This window comes from Callithrix jacchus, chromosome 15 (genome assembly GCF_049354715.1).
Source record: "Callithrix jacchus isolate 240 chromosome 15, calJac240_pri, whole genome shotgun sequence".
Lineage (NCBI taxonomy): Eukaryota > Metazoa > Chordata > Mammalia > Primates > Cebidae > Callithrix > Callithrix jacchus.
Genome location: NC_133516.1, coordinates 26,197,978 through 26,217,526, shown reverse-complemented (window position 1 = coordinate 26,217,526; position 19,549 = coordinate 26,197,978). Strand labels below are relative to the sequence as shown.

The window sequence follows — 19,549 nt, the reverse complement described above, 5'->3', positions numbered from 1 at the left end:
GGCTGAGAGATTTAAATGTAAAAAGTATAAACTGTAAGAAGTCTATTAAAAGCCTGTATATCTTTCAGTGGGAAAAGCCTACCCAATCAAGACACAAAACCCAAAAAATCATAAAGTAAAATAATGATAAAGTAAAATACATGAAAGATGAAAACTTCTGTATGACAGAAAATAAGCCGATTCAAAAGATAAATTGGGCAAACTCAAAAAATATTTGCATATATAACAAAAGTATCTTTAATTTAAAAAAAGCTTCTACAAATCTATAAAAAACGACAGTCCAGTAGTGAAAAGATAACATATGAAGAGATGCTCAGCCTCATTCAAAATTAAAGAAATATAAATTTAAACACCAGTGAAATACCACATTTCACATGTTCTATTGTATTATGTCAGGATAGCCTGTCCTCACTGGATTTGGGAAACGGACATTCTTTTATATATAACTGACAGAAGTGTAAATTGGTTCAACCTTTCTGGAACTGCAGTTGAATTTAATTTCAATTACTCTGCAACACAAAACAAATCTTACTAGGGTAATGATTATATCTGAAAAGTGTACCAAAATTTAGTCATTGAAACATTTTTATTAGCAAAAATCTGGAGATAGCTAAATTTCTCAGTAGGAGACTGGTTAAATAAATTATTGTATAGTATGCAATAAAATTCCATGAACCTGCTTTTTTAAAAAAGATCTGTCTTTTTTAAATGCTCCAATTATCTTTTTTTTTCCCACTCAAAAGTTTTGAATTTTAGTGCTCAAAAAGTTTTTGGATTTTGGAGTATTTCAGATTTTTAAATAAGGGATGCTCAACCTGTATTACTTAAAAAGAAGAAAAAATTTGAAAGATTTTATGTCTCCTTGAGGTTTTTTTCTTCCCCTGAGGACATAGATGTGATTCTCTGGTTAACATCACCTTGTAAGAAAAGGTGATTTTGGAGGGACAGATGTCTAACAGGACATTAGACATTCAGTATACTTATTGAATGCTTTCTAAAAGGCCGTTTGTAGCTTGCCCTGAAGATGATTTTTAAATTTGTCCATGAGCATGTCTCTGATCCATCAAGTGGGCAGACAGCAATGATGAGTGTTGTCAGGCTCTCTTAGGGCCTTGCAAACCCAGAAGAAGTGTTCTCCCTCCCTGTCTCCACTACATTTTTTTCTTTTAATTATCAATCTGAGAATAAAAGGTTCAGTGTTGGCTGGGTCCGGTGGCTTACACCTGTAATCCCAGCAGTTTGGGAGGCCCAGGCGGGTGGATCACTTGAGGTCAGGAGTTTGAGAACAGCCCGGCCAACATGGTGAAACTTTGTCTCCACTAAAAATACCAAAATTAGCTGGGTGTGGTGGCACACGCCTGTAATCCCAGCTACCTGGGAGGCTGAGGCATGAGAATCATTTAATCTGGGAGGCAGAGGTTGCAGTGAACCGAGATTGTGCCACTGTACTCCAGCCTTTTTTTTTTTGGTGACAGAGTGTGACTTTTGGAAACTCTGTCTCCAAAAAGAAAAAAAAAAATTGTTTCAGGGCAAAAGTTGAGGAGAAGATATTGTATGGAGCAATCGCGTCTCAGTCTCTTTCACTGACCCGAGGCTTTGCTACGTGGTTTACGCTGCTACATGGGCCACCCAATTTTTTGCTGCTATCCAGGAGAGACAAACATTTTCATCACATTTCCTGTTTAGTCTCATTGCCCAGGAGGTCCTAGAAGGTACAAAAGGTCACCTACTTTGAGCTTTTGAGAAACTCCAAAATTTAACTGGCCATGACATCAGTTTACTTGCTGAATTAGTGGCATTTCTAGGATATAGAATATGTTCTCATTTTTCTTTAACCTGACATTTAACTATTTGCTTTGTAACTATGTGTAGCCTCAACTCACTGGGTTCCTCCCATGAGCTTCTGTCAGGTACCCCGGTCAGTTTGTGGGCCCAGATCAGAAATTGAGTTATTGAAAACATAGGAATAAATCTCATTACTACCTGGCCTGTCCCTGAAGTCTCACTGTTAAGTGACCAGAAAATGATAGTATGCTTATCAGTAAAAATTATTACTTATGGATAATTATTGTTTAATTTATATCTGAACTACTATTTTTCAACTTGTCTCATTTTTATAGGCAAAATACAATTGAGAAATTTAAGTCAACAGTTCTTAAGTGGGGTTGTTCATTTTACATGTAAACCTTGTGAAAAACACATGTTCTTAAACCCTATGCCGGAAGGTTCTTATTCCCTAAATCAAAGATGGGGCCCAGGGACCCACATTTTTTTAAAAACACTCCTGTGTTTCCACCAAACTTTTATCAACTTCCCTCTGCCCCCAGCAAAGATAGATTCTGAAGTATGACCAAGTGAGTCCTAAGAACAGGCAAGTTTGGGGCTACCTTGTACCACCTATGGACAAGTCAGGTGGCCTCTTTGCACCTCAGTTTTTTGTTTCATAAAATGAAAGACTAGATTCCCCAGTCTGTGAGAAGGCCCAAGAAATCTCTTTTAAACCAGCACATCAAGTGATTCTAATACAGGGTTTTTGGAGTCCATTTGAAGACATGCTCTGTGAATTCAGTTATTCCTCTCAGCTTGTGACAGGAGGAGTGGTGGTAGATTGCTGAAATAAATGTGGGAAGGAAATGTACTGATAACAGATCTTTTTCAGTATCAAATAGGAAGCTATGTGGTGCTTCTAAATATATAGACAAATTAGACATACTTGAAAGTGAGAGGCAAACTGAGGAAAATAAAATAGTTTACTTTGCAAAGGACATTTTCAAATGATTAGGCTTCATTTGGCTGAAACCTTTACAAAGAATTTTAGACAGTAAATATCCTAGTGATGCCCTTTTATTCTCTTCAAATTGATTTATTCATCTCTCAGTCATTTTAAGATCCAATTAAAAATAGAAAGGATTCTAATGCAGGAACCATTTGATAACAACATGGCCTGGAGCACAAGGACAACATCCACTTAACCTGCTTCTGGGCAGCCAGCCCTCCTGGGAACCCAGAGCACACACAGAAGCCAGGGAGCAGGGCTGGCTGCCTAGAACCTTTGAGAAAGAAAACAGCCTCAGGAATAAGTTAAATGAACAAGAGAAAGGACTTTAAGAAGACCCTACTAATTGTAACCCTCAGGGACCTCAAATTAAGTGTAGGACCCTTAACTAGACAGGCCAACTGGGCCAGGCCTTATCAAATGTTGTCTTTGTTTTTTAGAGTTAAGTGTATTTAAATTAAATTATGTTAATGGAAAAAACAAAACTCTGTAAGATATTTAAAGAGGTTTATTCTAAGCCAATATGAGTTGGCTCCAGGGAACAGTCTTGAGGTCCTTAGAAAGTGCCCAAGACAGTCATATTACAGTTTGGCTTTATTATACATTTTTAGGGAGACAAAAGTTACAGATAAAGACATAAATCAATACATGCGAGGTATACATTTGTGTGATGTGAAAAGATGTGGGGGCAGGAGAGGGCTGGGCTTACAGGTCATAGGTGGATTCAGATTGGCAATTGGTTGAAAGAGTCAAGCTTTGTCTAAAGACCTGGAGGCAGTAGAAGGAAATGCCTGAGTTAAGGGGGGTTATGGAAGCCAAGGTTCTTGCTGGATAGATGGTAGCAGCCTTCAGAGGAAATAGACGGTAAATGTCTCTTCAGACCTGAAGAGGTGTCATAGACTCTTGGTTCATCTCTTCAAGATCCAGGAAAGGAATGGCCTTATTAATGGGTATTCTCTACAGATGCAGATTTTCTCCACAAAAGTTAGCTTTGCAGAACCATTTCAAAATGTCAAAGAAATACATTGTGGGGTAAAATATTTGATTTCCTTTGGGCTCTGCTATTTGTCATATGGTGCTGTTCCATAGTCAGGTTGCAATTTGATGTCTTATTGCCACAAAGAGTCTGTTTTGACAGTCTAATGATTTCAGTTTTAATGTTAATGCTGGTGGTCATTTATACCTAAACTCCAAGGAGGATGTATAATGAGGCCCGTCAGACCTCCCTGTCATGGCTGAGAATTCAGCTTTCCAGGTTTCTCTGAGGTCCCCTTGGCCCAGGGGAGGGGGTCCATTCTGTTAGTTGGGGGGCTTAGGATTTTATTTTTGGTTTATATTTAAGTATTCACTGTTAAATTAGGTTAAGCATTAACCTAATTTAATAGTTTTTTTTCAACATTTCCTAAGAACTTTTGGGGGTCCAAAGTGGCTCCCGCCAGAGGTCATGTCGCTCGCAAAGGCGAGGTCATCAGTTCAAGGCTAACCTGAGCAACCTCAAGCTCAAACTGATTGGCAAAAAAAAAAAAAAAGAACTTCTGAACTTCTTCCCCGCCCCCCCCCCCACCCCACCCGCATTTGTGCTTTCAAGTTAAGGTAAATACAGGCCAGGTGCAGTGACTCACATCTGTAATCCTAGCACTTTAGGAGACCAAGGCAGACGGATGACTTGAGACCAGCTTGGGCAACATGGTAAGACCTCATTTCCATTAAAAAAAAAAAAAAAAAGTACAGTAAATATATAAGCATTTTTAATGAAAACTGTAAAATTTCACAGCCTAGAATTAAGGTGCTAAAGTATTTGACTGTTGAACAGGTAATTGCATATTAATCGCCAACATCTAGTTCAGAATGAAATTATTGAATCCAAATAAAGAATTTAGCCTCTAACAAAGCCAATAGCCAGCAGTTGCCAGACCCATAGTCCTTGGGAAGGGATGGTTCACTTCCTAGGGCCCCAAGTCAGGTCTAGGCCCAGTAAAAAGTACCAAAGATTTTGATACATCTATCATTGGGGTGGCCTGTCTGAACCTGCCTCTCCCTTTCTTCTTGTGTTGGAAGGTTTGTCTTCCAGCCCTGTAACCACCCAAAGGGTTTTCATTTCACCCACTGCCCAGGTAGAGTCAATTGATCAAAACAGGGACTTGAAATAGAGAACTGAGTTAATTCATACAGAGCAGGCTGAACATGAGAGCAGTTTTATTTTTGTTCAAATCAGTCTCCCCCAAAATTCAGACTAGAGTTTTCCAAGGATAGTTTGGCAGGTGGGGAACCAGGAAGTGGGGAGTGCTGATTGATTGGATCAGAGATAAAATCACAGCTAGTCAAAGCTGTCTTCTTCAGCTGAGTCAGTTCCTGGGTGAGGGCCACAGGACTGGTTGGTGAATCTGGTGGAGCCATCAATCCTCAGAAATGCAAAAACCAGAAAAGACACTAAAAGACCAGTCTTAGATTCTACATGTCATCTGCAGGAGTAATTGGGGAAGTTGCAAGTCTGTGGCTAATTTGTTAGTTTTATGAAGGTGGTCTGGCTCCTAGGCAAGAAGGGAGTTTGTTTCAGGAAGCAACTGTTATCATCTTTGTTTCAAAGTAAACTATAAAGTAAGTTTCTCCCAAAGTTAAGTTTGGCCTATGCCTAGGAATGAGCAAGGTCAGCTAGCTTAGAGGTTGGAAGCAAAATGGAGTTGGTTACCTCAGATTCCTTTCACTGTCATGACTTTCTCACTGTTACAATTTTTGCAAAAAAGGTTTCAACCCTGTGTAGCTGCAGAGCGAGTGACTTGACCTTCCTGTGTTAGAGTCAACAGTCAAATGGGACAAAGTCAGAATGAGGCTGGAATGAGACAGTGTGAATAAGACCCATTATGGAGCACTGTGGTGGAGGAACAAGGATGATGAGGGAGAAGGAGGACCACCTCATGCAGTTGCTGGGTAAACCCAGCAAGGAATTCTAGGATAAAATGGTACCATAACATCAGATTTGCCTGGAGAGTCAGAATTCTACCTTTGCGGCAATCCCACCTATTTTCATGACCTCACACAGCTGGGCTGTAATAACAATGAGGTAGTAACAGCTGGCATGCAGTGTGTGAGAACATGAGCCAGGCACTGTTCTAAACCTTCTGTATGTGCCAGTGTCTCTTCAGAACAGTTCTCCAGAGTAGGGTCTGTTAGCCATTTGCAGGTAATTATTCACACAGTAAATTTCTCTCCAGTTGATAAAACGATAACCTTCTTTACAGATGATTAATACATGAATAAATGCTGAATCCTGTCCACCTTTTGGGTGTAGCAAGATTCCCAAGCACCCCTGCGACTTTGTAACTGTGACTACCAGTATACCCGTGCTCTGCAGTCAGCTTCACAGACCCCACCTCCTGGAGAAAGCCTTCCTCCCATTGTGTGACGGGAGCCTGGTGCCCATTTCTGTTCCTTTGTCCCACTATAGTTGGTTCTGGTTCAGTCTCTCTTGTGAGCTGTGACGTCCCCAAGGGCCTGGTGATGACTCACTCACTGCTGAGTCCCCTCACCCAGCACAGGGCCTGCTGCCCAATAGACTGAATAAATACCCACTTATTCAAACTAAGTTTATTGACTCATGTGCAATTCACAAACCAATATATTAAATAAGGACAAATGATGTCCTTGGACAAAAAAAGAAGATACTCTGGCAGAAATGGAAACAGGTCATGTGCCTTTCTGGGATCCCTGGAGAAGAGAACGCATTCCAAAGAATTATATGTGGGCACTTTAGAAGGACCACATACCTTGCCTTGATAAAGCTCAGTTCTTTTTTCCCCCCAAAAAGCTGACTGTGGTTGACATCAGTAACAAGAGTAGCTCCCGAAGACTGTAAAATAACCCCAAATCAAGCAAGGTAGAATTCTAAAATAGTTTTTACTTTGCACTTGTACTTGTTAGCTAGAAAACTAATTCAGGGGCCGGGCGCGGTGGCTCACACCTGTAATCCCAGCACTTTGGGAGGCCAAGGCAGGTGGATCACGAGGTCAAGAGATTGAAACCATCCTGGCCAACATGGTGAAACCTCGTATCCTCTAAAAAATACAAAAATTAGCTGGACGTGGTGGTGTGCACCTGTAGTCCCAGCTACTCGGGAGGCTGAGGCAGGAGAATCGCTTGAACCCAGGAGGTGGAGATTACAGTGAGCTGAGATTGCAACACTGCACTCCAGCCTGGCGCCTGGTGACAGAACAAGACTCTGTCTCAAAAAAATATAAAAAAGAAAAGAAAAGAAAACCAATTCAGGTTCTGGAGCACTCCTACTCTTATCAGTGATGGGTAGACTTTTTCCCCCTGTATTTTTTGTTTTCACTAGAGAAATATTCTTTAAAGTGCAGAGGCATCCAGACAGTAAAATAAACTACAGCTCTTCCTGAGTAGTGAATTTGAAATAAATCAGAACATGGAGTTTCTAATAATAATAATAATATTAGTTAAACATAGAATTGAGCTGCAAGTATAGTATCTTGTCTGTATGTCAGTCACTATTCCTTTTCTCTTTGCTCCTTTCTCCCCATTTTCATTCCTTTTTTCTGTTTTGCTGAAAGGGAAAAGGACTAACTGCACAGAGCAGCCATTCTTTGAACTGATGTTATCTGAATTCCCTTCTTTTTTGTGTGTGCTTGTGTTACTATTTGTTCTCTTCATTTCCTTGTAGCCAATTATCCTGCCTTTTCTTCTGTTTATTTTTGCAGACGCTCATGCATTTCTTCTTTATTCTGGTGGTTCTGTCTTCCAGTCTTCAAAGCTCTTGTCTCAAACCTTTCCTTGGAGAGGCCTCAGGCCTTGTGGTCTGTGCTCTCAGCCAGAATTCCTGCCAGGGAAGCTATGTGTGGAGTATGACTTCTCTCATGAAGGCTGCATTCTCTTGTGGGAGGCAGGGGGAGATGGATCTTAGAGAGCCCTCCCAGTGCAGCTCATTCGTGGGGGCCTGTGAGACTTGCAGACTACTTTCCTGGTAACAGTAGGCAAGGTGAAATAGATCTAATCCAGATCCCATTGTTTCGGATTCAGCCCTGCAGTCAGTTTGTCACTATTCACTGAAGAAAAGGGTCTGCCTGTTGATGATCGTAAACAAATTCACTTTTAAATGTTGACATACTAGATGGCTGTGTTAGGCTGTTCTTACATTGCTATAAGGAAATATTTGTGACTGGATAATTTATTTTTTAAAAAAGAAGTTTAATTGGCTCATGGTTCTGCAGGCTGTACAGGAAGCATGGTGTTGGCATCTGCTCGGCTTTTGGGGAGGCCTGAAGGAGCTTTTACTCATAGCTGATGGCAAAGCAGGAACAGGCATCTTACATGACAGAGCAGGATTGGGGGTGGGGAGGGGAAGGAGGTGCTACACACTTTTAAACAACCAGATCTTGTGAGAATGAACTGTCAGGAGGACATTAGGGATGGTGCTAAACCATTCATTAGAAATCCATCCCATGATCCAAACACTTCCCACCAGAATTATAATTCAATATAAGATTTGGGTGGGCACAAATAACCAAACTCTATCAATGGCAAACAAGGAGTTTCTCTTAAATTGAACTAGAATCAAGAAGTAAATGCAGCCTGGGGAAGAGAGAGCTTCTGTCACTTCTTTCCTGTGTTCTCTTCCCTAGACATAGGCAGAGAGAAGTAAAAAGTAGGGTGAGAAAAAAACAGGAAGTAAAGAGTGGAGAATGAGAGAGATTTGAGAAGCAGAACTGTCTCCTGCCACATTGAGACTGTTTTGTGTCTTTTGTGGTTTTTTTTGAGTTGGAGTCTTGCTTTGTCACCTAGGCTGGAGAGCACGTGGTGTGATCTCGGCTCACCACAACCTCCACCTCCTGGGTTCATGTAATTCTCCTGTCTCGACCTCCTGAGTAGTGGGGACTACAGGCGTGCGCCACCATGCCCAGCTAATATTTGTATTTTTGTAGAGATGGGGTTTCACCATGCTGGCCAGGCTGGTTTTGAAATTCTGACCTCAAGTGATCCAGCTGCCTCGGCCTCTCAAAGTGCTGGGTTTATAGGCATGAGCCAATGTGCCAAGCCACATCGAGATTGTTTTATGTCCAAGTACAGGCTCTTATATTGCTCTGCAATAGAGATTTTGTTTGAGATCACAGCACACATACTTTCCATTGTTCAAACAAGATAGGGAATACAGAGTTTGTTTCTTTCATTTGATCAAAAAAGAATAACTGTGAATGAGAAGTGATGTCAAAGATTTAGGCAGTGCTATCTATAGAGATGAACAGTTGCTTTGGAAGTGCCAGGGCACACTCTGGAATGGGATCAGCTTTGCAAGTTTGGGAGAGAAAGTGCGAAAATAAGCCAGAGCAGCTGGCCCAGTGCTGCGCAGGCAACCGTGTGTTCAGCCACCCTCAGAGTGGGCACCTGGGACAGTGATCAGCCACAACTCTTGGCAGTTATCTCTAGTCCCCTCCTTTTCCACATTCTCCTAAAATTGACTGCATCCACATTCCTGATCTGCCTCTGATGCCATCACTTTGTCTCAGTGTCCCACACACTCCCGTCAAACCCTGTGTGCTTGGTTAAGTGGTATCAAGCTAGCATCGTCATAGGGGGGAGGGCAGAGGGCAGAGTTTGATTTTCACTTTTGGTTGAAGACCTAGTTGTTTTCTCTCCCTAGTTTCAGGAATCTTATTTGAGCCATCAAATGTCCATTTGTAACTGTCCAGAATACCCTTTTTATTTGGACTTTTAAAAAACATATGTTTTTTTTAAAAACTTCCCCTTTGTGATACTTAGGCCCTATCCTATCTGCAGATGCAGGGAGCTCAAATCAAACAGCTTAACTGTAGAGAGAGAAAAAAAGCTAAGTCTTTGTGAGTTAATTAAATCCTAACACAGTGGCAGTCTCAGAAAGAAATGGTTGGTTAGCACACAGCTAATCCCTTTGAAATTAATTTCTCTGCAAAACAGTAGCTCCAAAATGCAGTTGTTCCTGAGCCCCAAAATACAGACTGAGGCATTTTTAAATGACCCTCCATTGGACTTGAAACCATCTGCTTGTTTGTAGCTGAAGTATGAATTTTCCACTGTTCTAAGCACCATGACAATGGCATCACTCCAGAGAGAGAAGCAGCACCACAGGAGCCCTGTGGAAGGACTCCTGCCAGCCCTGCTCTGAGAGGCACTTCAGCTTCATTTCCATTGATTTGATTAAAGGACAAAGAACCAAAGAAAAATATAGTGTCTATTCAGAATTGAGCTCCACTCTCCTAATATTCTCTTGGGCTTCTAAAGGATTAAATCTCACTTCATCTGCTTCCATCAAGTACCCATTTATGTTATGTCTCTCAAGGAGTAATTAGCCCTCAGCTGCAAGAGAGTTGTCAAAATCAGATGATCTGCTTTTGAAGGGCTACAAAGAAAATGTGGAGGCAAGTTTCTCTTACAGGAAAAGTATGGACCATAGAGAGGGCATTAAGTATGATACCAGAATGGGTTGTGCCTTGCTCTGATTCTTAGTGTAGCTTCCCATACATTCTAGCTTAACTTCTTTACTCATGCTGTATTTGTGCATGTCCAATTTTCCGTGACCAGTTCCCCAGTGTCACTATGTTACAAATACCAGCAAATCAAAACACATAATGCCTAAGGCTGTAGACATAATTATGGAGGTAATAATTCAGTTTTCAATGCACAAAAAAGTATACACATACCAGGGATTTGCTGAAGGATCTTGTCGTTTTGCTATTGTGGAACTTTTCTTATAGGTAAGCCTGTGAAGAAGGTGCTATCTTCTGCTTGCCATGTTACCAGAACTGCAGTCATTTATTCAGGAATTATCAGAGGAAAGTTGCACTTCAGACCACTGAGAATCATATTCTCCACCTGAAAACATTTACCGAAAATCTTATTCATAAATATTGTACTGTATTCAAAGTATATTTTCTCATGCAATTAAATGCTTTGAGCTAGCATGGATTTTCTGAGTGTCCAGTTACATACCCTGAGGCTAAGTTGGAATGGACTTGGTAATGTTAACTTCTTGCTAGTTACATAAATTGCACCCTAGTTGAAAACATATATCCATGTCTTCTTATGAATTTTAAGAGCACATCAAAATAGTTTATTATGGTGCAGATTTGGAATGTCTTATTTTTTAAGAAAATATAAACACAGAAAACTCATTAATATTATAGTCATAAAAGATTCCATTGCAATCTAGGTAATGGAATTCAAATAGTATTGCCTTGCAGAATCAGATACAGGACCTGCAAGACCATTATAATATTTTAATACAAACTTTTTAAATGACAGTAATAGGACATTTAAAATCACACAGAAACTGGGCATGGAAGTGCGCACCTGTAGTCCCAGCTACTTGGAAGGCTGAGGCACGAGGATCTCCTAAACCCGGGAATTTAAGGGTGCAGTGAGCTATAATTGCACAGTGTACTCCAGCCTGGGTGACACAGAGAAGCCCTGTCTCTAAAAAATAAAAAATAAAATTACATAGAGGAAAAAAAATTGCAATAACTTCTTAGTAAAATACAGTTAAACAACTTGTACAAAATTCTTGTTCTCTTGTTTTACCTTTCTGTCATCTTATATTAAATATGGAAGATTTTGTAAGGGAAGAAAAGGTAATCTCACGAAATGTAATATGTTTTATTGTTCCTTTTCCAAAGCGATTGGCATGATATCCCATTTTGATGGGAAGAAACAGTCCCAACTTCTCATTTAACACAAATGAAGGACTCAAATCACTTACATCTTCCTTACAGTTTTCTTAGTTTGGGTCTTCAGGAATAATAATGCTGAAAAAAGAAAGATCAATATTCAAATGTAATATAAAAAGTTGTAAGAAGTCAAATCCCCTTAAAACACTTGAGTAGACCCTTAGGTAGGCTGGTGCTTTTCTTTACTCTATATTTTGTTAACATAACATTAATCCCAGATGGGATTATTGCAGTTTAGTCATGGAATATGCATATGCTTTTGAATGTTATAATTTTATCATTGGTTGTAGTTGTTCTTTTATTGTTTATTAAAAGTAACTGATAAAAATTCCGGTTCCTTGCAGTAATTAACCAGAAGTAACATCAACTGCATTTTATATCTGGATAAACAAGATTCTGAAAGACATAGACTCTCGGCTACAGAGGAATAAGAATAGTGCTTCCTTTTGTTTCTTCTTTCTTTTTCTTTTCTTTTTTTTGAAAAATAGGTTCATTCTGTCACCCAGGCTGGAGTACAGTGGTGCAGTCTTGGCTCAATGCAACCTCCGCTTCCCAGGCTCAAGTGATCCTACCACCTCAGCCTCACAAGTAGCTGGGACCAAAGATGCATACCACCACGCCCAACTGAATTTTGTTTGTTTGTTTTTTGTTTTTGAGATGGAGTTTCGCTCTTGTTACCCAGGCTGGAGCGCAATGGCGCAATCTCGGCTCACCGCAACCTCCGCCTCCTGGGTTCAGGCAGTTCTACCGCCTCAGCCTCCTGAGTAGCTGGGATTACAGGCATGCGCCACCATGTCCAGCTAATTTTTTGTATTTTTAGTAGAGATGGGGTTTCACCATTGTTGACCAGGATGGTCTCGATCTCTTGACCTCGTGATCCACCCGCCTCAGCCTCCCTGAGTGCTGAGATTACAGGCGTGAGCCACCACGCCCGGCCCCTGATTTTTCCATATTTTCTAGAGATGGGGTTTCACCATGTTGCCCAGGCTGTTCTGGAGCTTGTGGACTCAAGTGATTCACCCACCTCGGCCTCCCAAAGTGTTGGGATTACAGGCTTAAGCCCTTGTGCCCAGCCACTTCCTTTTATTTCCTAATGGCACAGCTTCATAGACTCCTTCATGTTCATTACTATTCCATGAATGCTGGAGTTTTGATTAGGCAGTAGTGGTAGTGTGGTAGTAGTGGTAGTGATAATGTGTGTGTTTAAATTAAGTTGGGTACTGTTCATGGTTAAGGTACGCTGAAAGCAGGAAAATATTAGAGTTGCACAGATGTTGTGACTAGTCAGAAAATACCTAGAAGTATAGCACTTTTTTTTGAGACAGGGTCTCTGTTGCCCAGGCTGGAGTGCAGTGACATGATCTGGACCCACTGCAACCTCTGCCTCCCAGGTTCAAGCTATTCTCCCACCTCAGCCTCCCAAGTAGCTGGGACTACCGGTGCGTGCCACCACACCCGGGCTAATCTTTTGCATTTTTAGTAGAGACAGGATTTCACCATGTTGGCCAGGCTGGTCTTGAACTCCTGACCTCAAGTGCTCCACCTGCCTTGGTCTCCCAAAGTGCTGGGATTACAGACATGAGCCACTGCGCGTGACTGAGGTAAATACTTTTACACTGTGGTCTTGTATCCTTGAATCACCAGCCAGAAAGTAAAAGTAAAAAGCTGGCAGGAGAGTGATCCTATCTTGAGCTCAGTGCAGGGTATCCACTGTAGTCTTTTCAGTGAAGTCAGAGAACACTGAGGCCTCCCAGGTTTCAGATCGGAGGTTTGGCTTCTTCATTCATCTAACAATCTTTACGCACCTTTTGTGTATTTTAAACTGGTCAGTAAGTAAAACGTAAGGCAGTATGAAAGGAGCAGTTCGGGAAACGAAATGTAGGAATAAGCCCTAAGTTGAAAAACCGATTTTCAGAATTACAGTACATACTGCTGGTTTCACTTATGTTTTTATTTTCATTCGGTACTTTAAAAATTATAGAAATTATTTTAAGGATGAATAATACAACTTAAATCTCTAAGATTAATAAATATTTTAATAAATCTACCTTTAAAAGAACTGAGATTCTTCTTTTACATAATTTGAGAACTCTCTGTGACCAAGAACTGCTAATTATGGTAAGAAGCTGTATTTTTAGATTTTCTTTGTCAGGGTTAAAAATTCAAGTACCTAACTTAAGACTTCACATGATATCTAGACTACCAGAATTTTTTTGAATGAGGTTCTCTTAGGAGTATGTTGATGCATTCTCATCCTTTCCTCCCTGGGCTCCTACCACAGCCCTCTGACTGGTCTCCCTACCTCCAATCTCTCTTCTCTCCACTCCAGTTTTCCTTTTGCTGCCACAGCTTGCTTTCTCAAATACAAGTATGACTCCATGTTGTGGTTCTGCTCATAATTTTTGAGCAGCTCCACATTACTCAAGAGAAACCCCAGCCCCACCACGTGGCTGTGTTTGCAGCTTAATCCCCATGCAAAGCCCCACTGGGCTCCAGCCACTGGAACTGTACCCTGTTCCTAGAACATCCTGTGTTCTTTGCCTTTGCACATTCTCTTCACCCTGCTGGTTCCCTGTTGCCCACTTGTCTTCCTGGACAATTTCTCCTCCTTTTAAAGACTCACCTTATGGATCATCACCATGGAGAATCTGTCCTTTGTGGGCACTTGTCATGCTGCATTGTGATCTCTGGGCCACAACCAGAATGTTTCTTCTCTGTGTTCTCTTAGTACTCAGCCTGTAGTAGGTGTGCACTAAAAAGTGACATCATTCTCCTCGACATGGTGATCCCATATTTGCATCTATACTTCCAAAGAAGGTGGTACATGCACTGCTGCTTAAAACAGCCCTGTTATCCTAGGGAAAGATTCTAAAGGATAGGCCTTGCCTGTCCCAGGGAGTCAGAGAAGTACAGGTTAGGGAGAGAAACATATTTGGGGTTAGAGCATCTGTGATCAATTTGTTTCCTTAGGTCAAGGGAGTTTAACCAGCATTCAGGGAGTTCATGAATCTGAGGTCTGAATTCCAGTCTTCACCCTGGCCCAGAAAGCCATGCAAGCTTGGGCAAGTCTGGTAACTTTGCTTTGGTGTTCTCATCACTAAACTGACAAGGCAGACCAGGTGATCTCTGAAGTATCTCCATGACAGCTGGGCATGGTGCCTTACACCTGTAATCCCAGCACTTTAGGAGGCTGAGGTGGGCAGATTGACTTGAGGTCAGGAATTCAAGACCAGCCTGTACAACATGGCGAAACCCCATCTCTGCTAAAAATACAAAAATTAGCTGGACGTGGTGGCACATACCTATAGTCCCAGCTACTTGGGAGGCTGAGGCAGGACAATCACATGAACCTGGGAGGCGGAGTTTGCAGTGAGCCAAGATTGTACCACTGCACTCCAGCCTGAGTGACAGAGCAAGATTCCCTCTAAAAAAAAAAAAAAAAAAGTAGCTCCATTGCAAGACAGCATGCACACTGCAGGTGAAATAACTCAGTGACTACTTCAGGTGTTCAAAGGACAGTAATGTGATCAACTGACACTTGTGTAAAAATGGCCATTTCCAAAGATGGAGAGGGAATTTGGAATGTTGTAAATGAAACTTAGTGTTCACGTCATCTTTTTTGCTGTAGAGTTGTGAACTAATTTTAACTTTCTAAAAGGAAACAACACAGCTCTGTGGGTAACTAGGGTAGAAAGCAGCAGTTGGCTTTACAGTGAGTTCTGGATGGTTTGTCTTGAGTTGCGTGGCACGTGATTCATCATGGAAGCCATTCATAACTGGTGTTTCTGTCAGTCATAATATGCATACAGAAGGCAGTTCTCCATGTGCTTATACTTTAGCAGAATAAGAATGTGACTGTTGTTTCAAAATTAGAATCAGTAAATAGGTGATGATGGCTTCTTTTTAGCCCCTATTTCAGTATTGGCTCACAACACTTGGAAATGCATCTCCAAAAATGTCTTAATGATATTTATATCCCGATGTTTTGTAAATGAGTTGAACGTGATGAGTGAGAATAGTTGCACATCCTGTGCTTTTGATGTCTCTCCTGACTGTTGTGAAGGCTCTGACTCAGCATGGATGATGTGCAGTCTGCTCAAGATACAGCCCCACAAGAGTGGAGCCTGGCATCATCCCGGAGGCCTGTTCCTGAGGTGCTGGAAGATGGCAGGGAGCTGTTGCCATGCAGATGGGATTCTTCCGGCTGCCCTGGGAGCTGCCTGTCTAAAACTCTGAATTGTGGACATGTTTATGTCCATCACAATAGCAGTCTGTGGTTAGCCTGCTTTCATACTGGTAGGGCCCAGCTCTGGGGTGATAGGGCCCAGCTCTGGGGTGATGAGGCCCAGCTCTGGGGTGATGACTTCTTTCATTTTTTTCCCCTTCTTTTTCACAGTTTACTTTCAGAAGTGGTTAAAACAATTATTTCACCTTAACTACTATGCAACTTGAAGTAAATTAAAGGAAAAGTGTTTTTCTCTTCAGATTCAAAGAAGTAGGTAATTACTTTTGGCAAAAGAGTAGACAAAGATCTAGCAATATGAGATTCATTTGTCAATAATTAGGCAATGATAAGTATACATTTTAGGTTGAAATTCTAGCTATTTGAAAAAAAACTACAGGCTGGGTGCAGTGGCTCATACCTGTTATCCAGGTATCACTGGGAGGCTGAGGTGGGTGGATCATTAGAGCCCAGGAGTTCAAGACTAGCTTGGGCAATATGGTGAGACCTCATCTCTACAAAAAATACAAAATTAGTTGGGCATGATATGCACTCCTATAGTCCCAGTTAAGGTGGGAGGATCTCTTGAGCCTGGGAGAACATGGCTGCAGTGAGCTGAGATTGTGCCACTGCACTCCAGCCTAGATGATAGAGTGAGATCCTGTCTCAAAAAAAAAAAAAAGTAAAGAAAAATACTACAGTTGAATAATTTTCTCATAAATTAACAGAAGTTTATGAGAATTTCTCATAAATTAACAGGAAGCTTTGAGTGTTCAAAGTCACAACACAAGTGAGTTCATGGATGGTCAGTGGGACTTAGGGCCCAAGGGGCCATTCTCACATCACTTCTGCCTTCCTCCCTGTGGACTGCTTTAGGAATCCATGGGTCCTTCCTCTAATTAAGATGTAACATTCTCTTACCCCAGAATTCCTCTAGGTGGTATTGCTCGGGACTCAGGTGTTTAGAGTTTATCAAAAGGTAGTATTTCTTAAAAGTCACCAAAATCCTGTAGAACTAGGAATAATTTGCCAGAAGAGGCAGGCAACACACAGGAATTTGGATTTGTTTAAGATTAAATGGACATGTTAGATCAACTTGCCAATGAAAATTATGGTGCAGATCTTAATTAAATGTTTTCTAAATTTGTGTTTACTTAACACTGTAAAGTTTTATAACTAATTTCTGCTCAACTATTTCATGTTTTCATCACGTTTCATGTATACATCAAGAATGTAGCAGAAAGAGTTTCTAGCTTGGCACTATATTAGTTTTGTTTTGTTTTTTTCTTTTCCTTTCTTTTTGTTTTTTTGGATTTTTTGGTTTCTGTTTTTTTTTTGAGACAAGTTCTTACTCTGTCACCCAGGATGGAGTGCAGGGGTACAATCATGGCTTATTGCAGCCTTGACTTCCTGGGCTCAAGTGATCCTCCCACTTCAGCCTCCTGATTACCTGGGACCACAGGTGCATATCACCATGTGCTATTTTTAAAAAATTTTTGTAGAGATGGAGTCTCTTTATGTTGCCTCGGCTGGTCTCAAACTCCTGGGCTCAAGCAATCCTCCCACCTCAGCCTCCTAAAATGCTGGGATTATAGGGATGAGCCATCACACTTGGCTGCTGTATTAGATTTCTGTTGCTCTGTGACAAATTACCACAAATGTGATGGTTAAAATAGTCTACAATTGTTATCTTGCAGTTTCTGTGAATCCAGAGTTCCAACACAGCTTAGCTGGGTCCCCTGCTCAGGGTCTTATCAGGCTGCAATCCAAGATGTCAGCTGGGGCTTTGGTCTCATCAGAGGCTCAACTGGAGAAAGTTCTGCTTTAAGCTCTCTGAGGGTGTTAGCAGAATTCATCTCCTCGTAGCCTTAAGGCTATGTGTTTGGCATTTTCTTGCTGATTGTTGTCCAGAGGATGCTCTTAGCTCCTTGAGGCCACCCACAGATTCTTGCCATGTGGCCCTGTCACAGCATGGCACTTACTTCTACAAAGCTACCTAAAAAGAATCTCTCTGCTCAGAGTCTCTGACCTCAGGGACAGCCAAGGCCCTCTTTTAAATGGCAGCTAACTTATTAAGTCTGGCCCACTATAGATAATCTCCTTTTTGGTTAACTTAAAGTCAGCTGAATAGGGACCTTAATTACATCTAAAAACATCTTTTCACCCTTGTCATATCACATAACCTATCGTGGGAGTGTCCATTTCTTTTTCTACATTCTGCTGATAAGAAGCAAGTCCAGGCTCCTGCTTATACTCCAGCAGGGGAGGGTGTTATACAAGGTATTGGGAATCATTGTGCGGTGGGAGGAGCAGGGCCTAGGATTTACCCTAGGGTGTGTCTGCCACAGGTACTCTGGATGTTTAATAAGTTGAAAGATTCTGTTAGAAGCCAGTCGTTTGGAATGAAGATTACATGTTCCAGTAGGAATTGGGTGATATTTGTAGTTAAGCTTATAGGTAAGCTGACCAAGCCTATTTAAAATAAAGTGTGGCTGATCTAAAATATTACTATTCCATTTGCCTTAATTTGGAATAAGGTCAGGGTGTGACATACAGGAAAATGCTTCTTTCCATCTTCTGGGGCACAGGGTTGCCCCATCCATCAACTCTACAGCTTTCCCCTTCTCCAGCCCTATTTGGTGATAGGCCACATTTGCCTCTCTCTTTCCCATATATTTGGAGTAGCCAGCTCTTTCCTGCTGCCCTGAGCTCTTGTTATTGCACCCACATGGGCCCAGCCCCAAGTTCCCCATGTGCCCAGATGATCTTTCTCTTGCTCCTCCTGTTCAAACCATTTTCCCTCATTGAGTTTCACTTCACTAGGTTTAGACTGAAAGCTTCCAGTATGGAAGAAGGAGGAAAGCTAATTATGCATTCTGCTTCTCTCTGACAAATGTCAAGTTTTGCTATGTTTTTCTCAAAAATTTAAAATACCTATGGCACCTCTATGAGTTTGCTACAGTTCCCAGGGGTACCTCTGGGCATAGCTTGGGAACTGTGGCTGTACCCTGTATAGGATTCTACCTGCATTGAGCACTCACTGTTTGCAAGGTCTGGTGTTTGGGGCTAGAACAGCAAGTGGAAGAAAAATCCAACAGCTGGCTTGAGCACTGAGAAGGATGCATTTGAGGCTCAGAGGCCCTACTGTGGGAGGGCAGAGCAAAGTGTGTTTGCTTCTGGGATGGGGTGGAAAACGTCATTTTGCCTTAAGATGAAACAAATACCAGCTACAGCATGATGCTTCCTGATAAAATGTTCTTATATTTTGCCTGAAGCAGAGGTGCAACCCTCAACAGACCATGGTAAGGTCTTGGTAATCTGTTTATTTGTTGTAGAGCATTTGTAGCCCACTTCAGTGGTCCAGTGTTTAATTGTTTTTAATAGGGACACTAATGCATGTTTTTAAAAATTAGCTTGGAGGGAAGGAATATAGTCACATATCCTGAGTGATCACCTTGGGCTGGCTAAGGGTTGCTGGTGGGGCAGGGCATCATTTGAAAAGAGTCAGTGTGATACCTTGCAGGACCAAGGACACAGAGGAAGGGATAACCTGGGAAAAAACCAGGATTCCTTCAGCCTATAGCCAGATGATGGTATTTCTACAACACATGGGGGCAAGTGCTACTGGGGAGATAACCCACAAGGGCATGGGAATCAGCACTCCAGCATATCTGTGGCCAGATCACCCTGGAGCCTTGTGCAGGCAGCTCTGCCATGAACATAATGTTTAAAAATATGCAAAGTAATATTATATATCATTTAGGCATAATACATTTTGGGGAAAAGAACATGGGAATGATAAATACCACATCTAGGCAGGTGGTCCTGTCTGAGGATGAGGGT

The 19,549-nt window shown here is 41.5% G+C and overlaps 1 protein-coding gene across 20 annotated transcripts in view; it reads left to right on the top strand.

Annotated features, from left to right (window-relative positions):
• Positions 1–19,549, top strand: part of ANO10 (anoctamin 10) — a 235,295-nt gene that overhangs the window by 182,424 nt on the left and 33,322 nt on the right. For 4 of the 20 annotated variants that reach the window (XM_078350607.1, XM_078350600.1, XM_078350606.1 and 1 more), the window contains one exon: positions 4,413–4,465. The exons of the other annotated variants lie outside the window; for them this stretch is intronic. In XM_078350607.1, the coding sequence (XP_078206733.1) occupies positions 4,413–4,465 (53 nt within the window). The remainder of the gene's footprint in view (positions 1–4,412; positions 4,466–19,549) is intronic. 20 annotated transcript variants of the gene reach the window in all.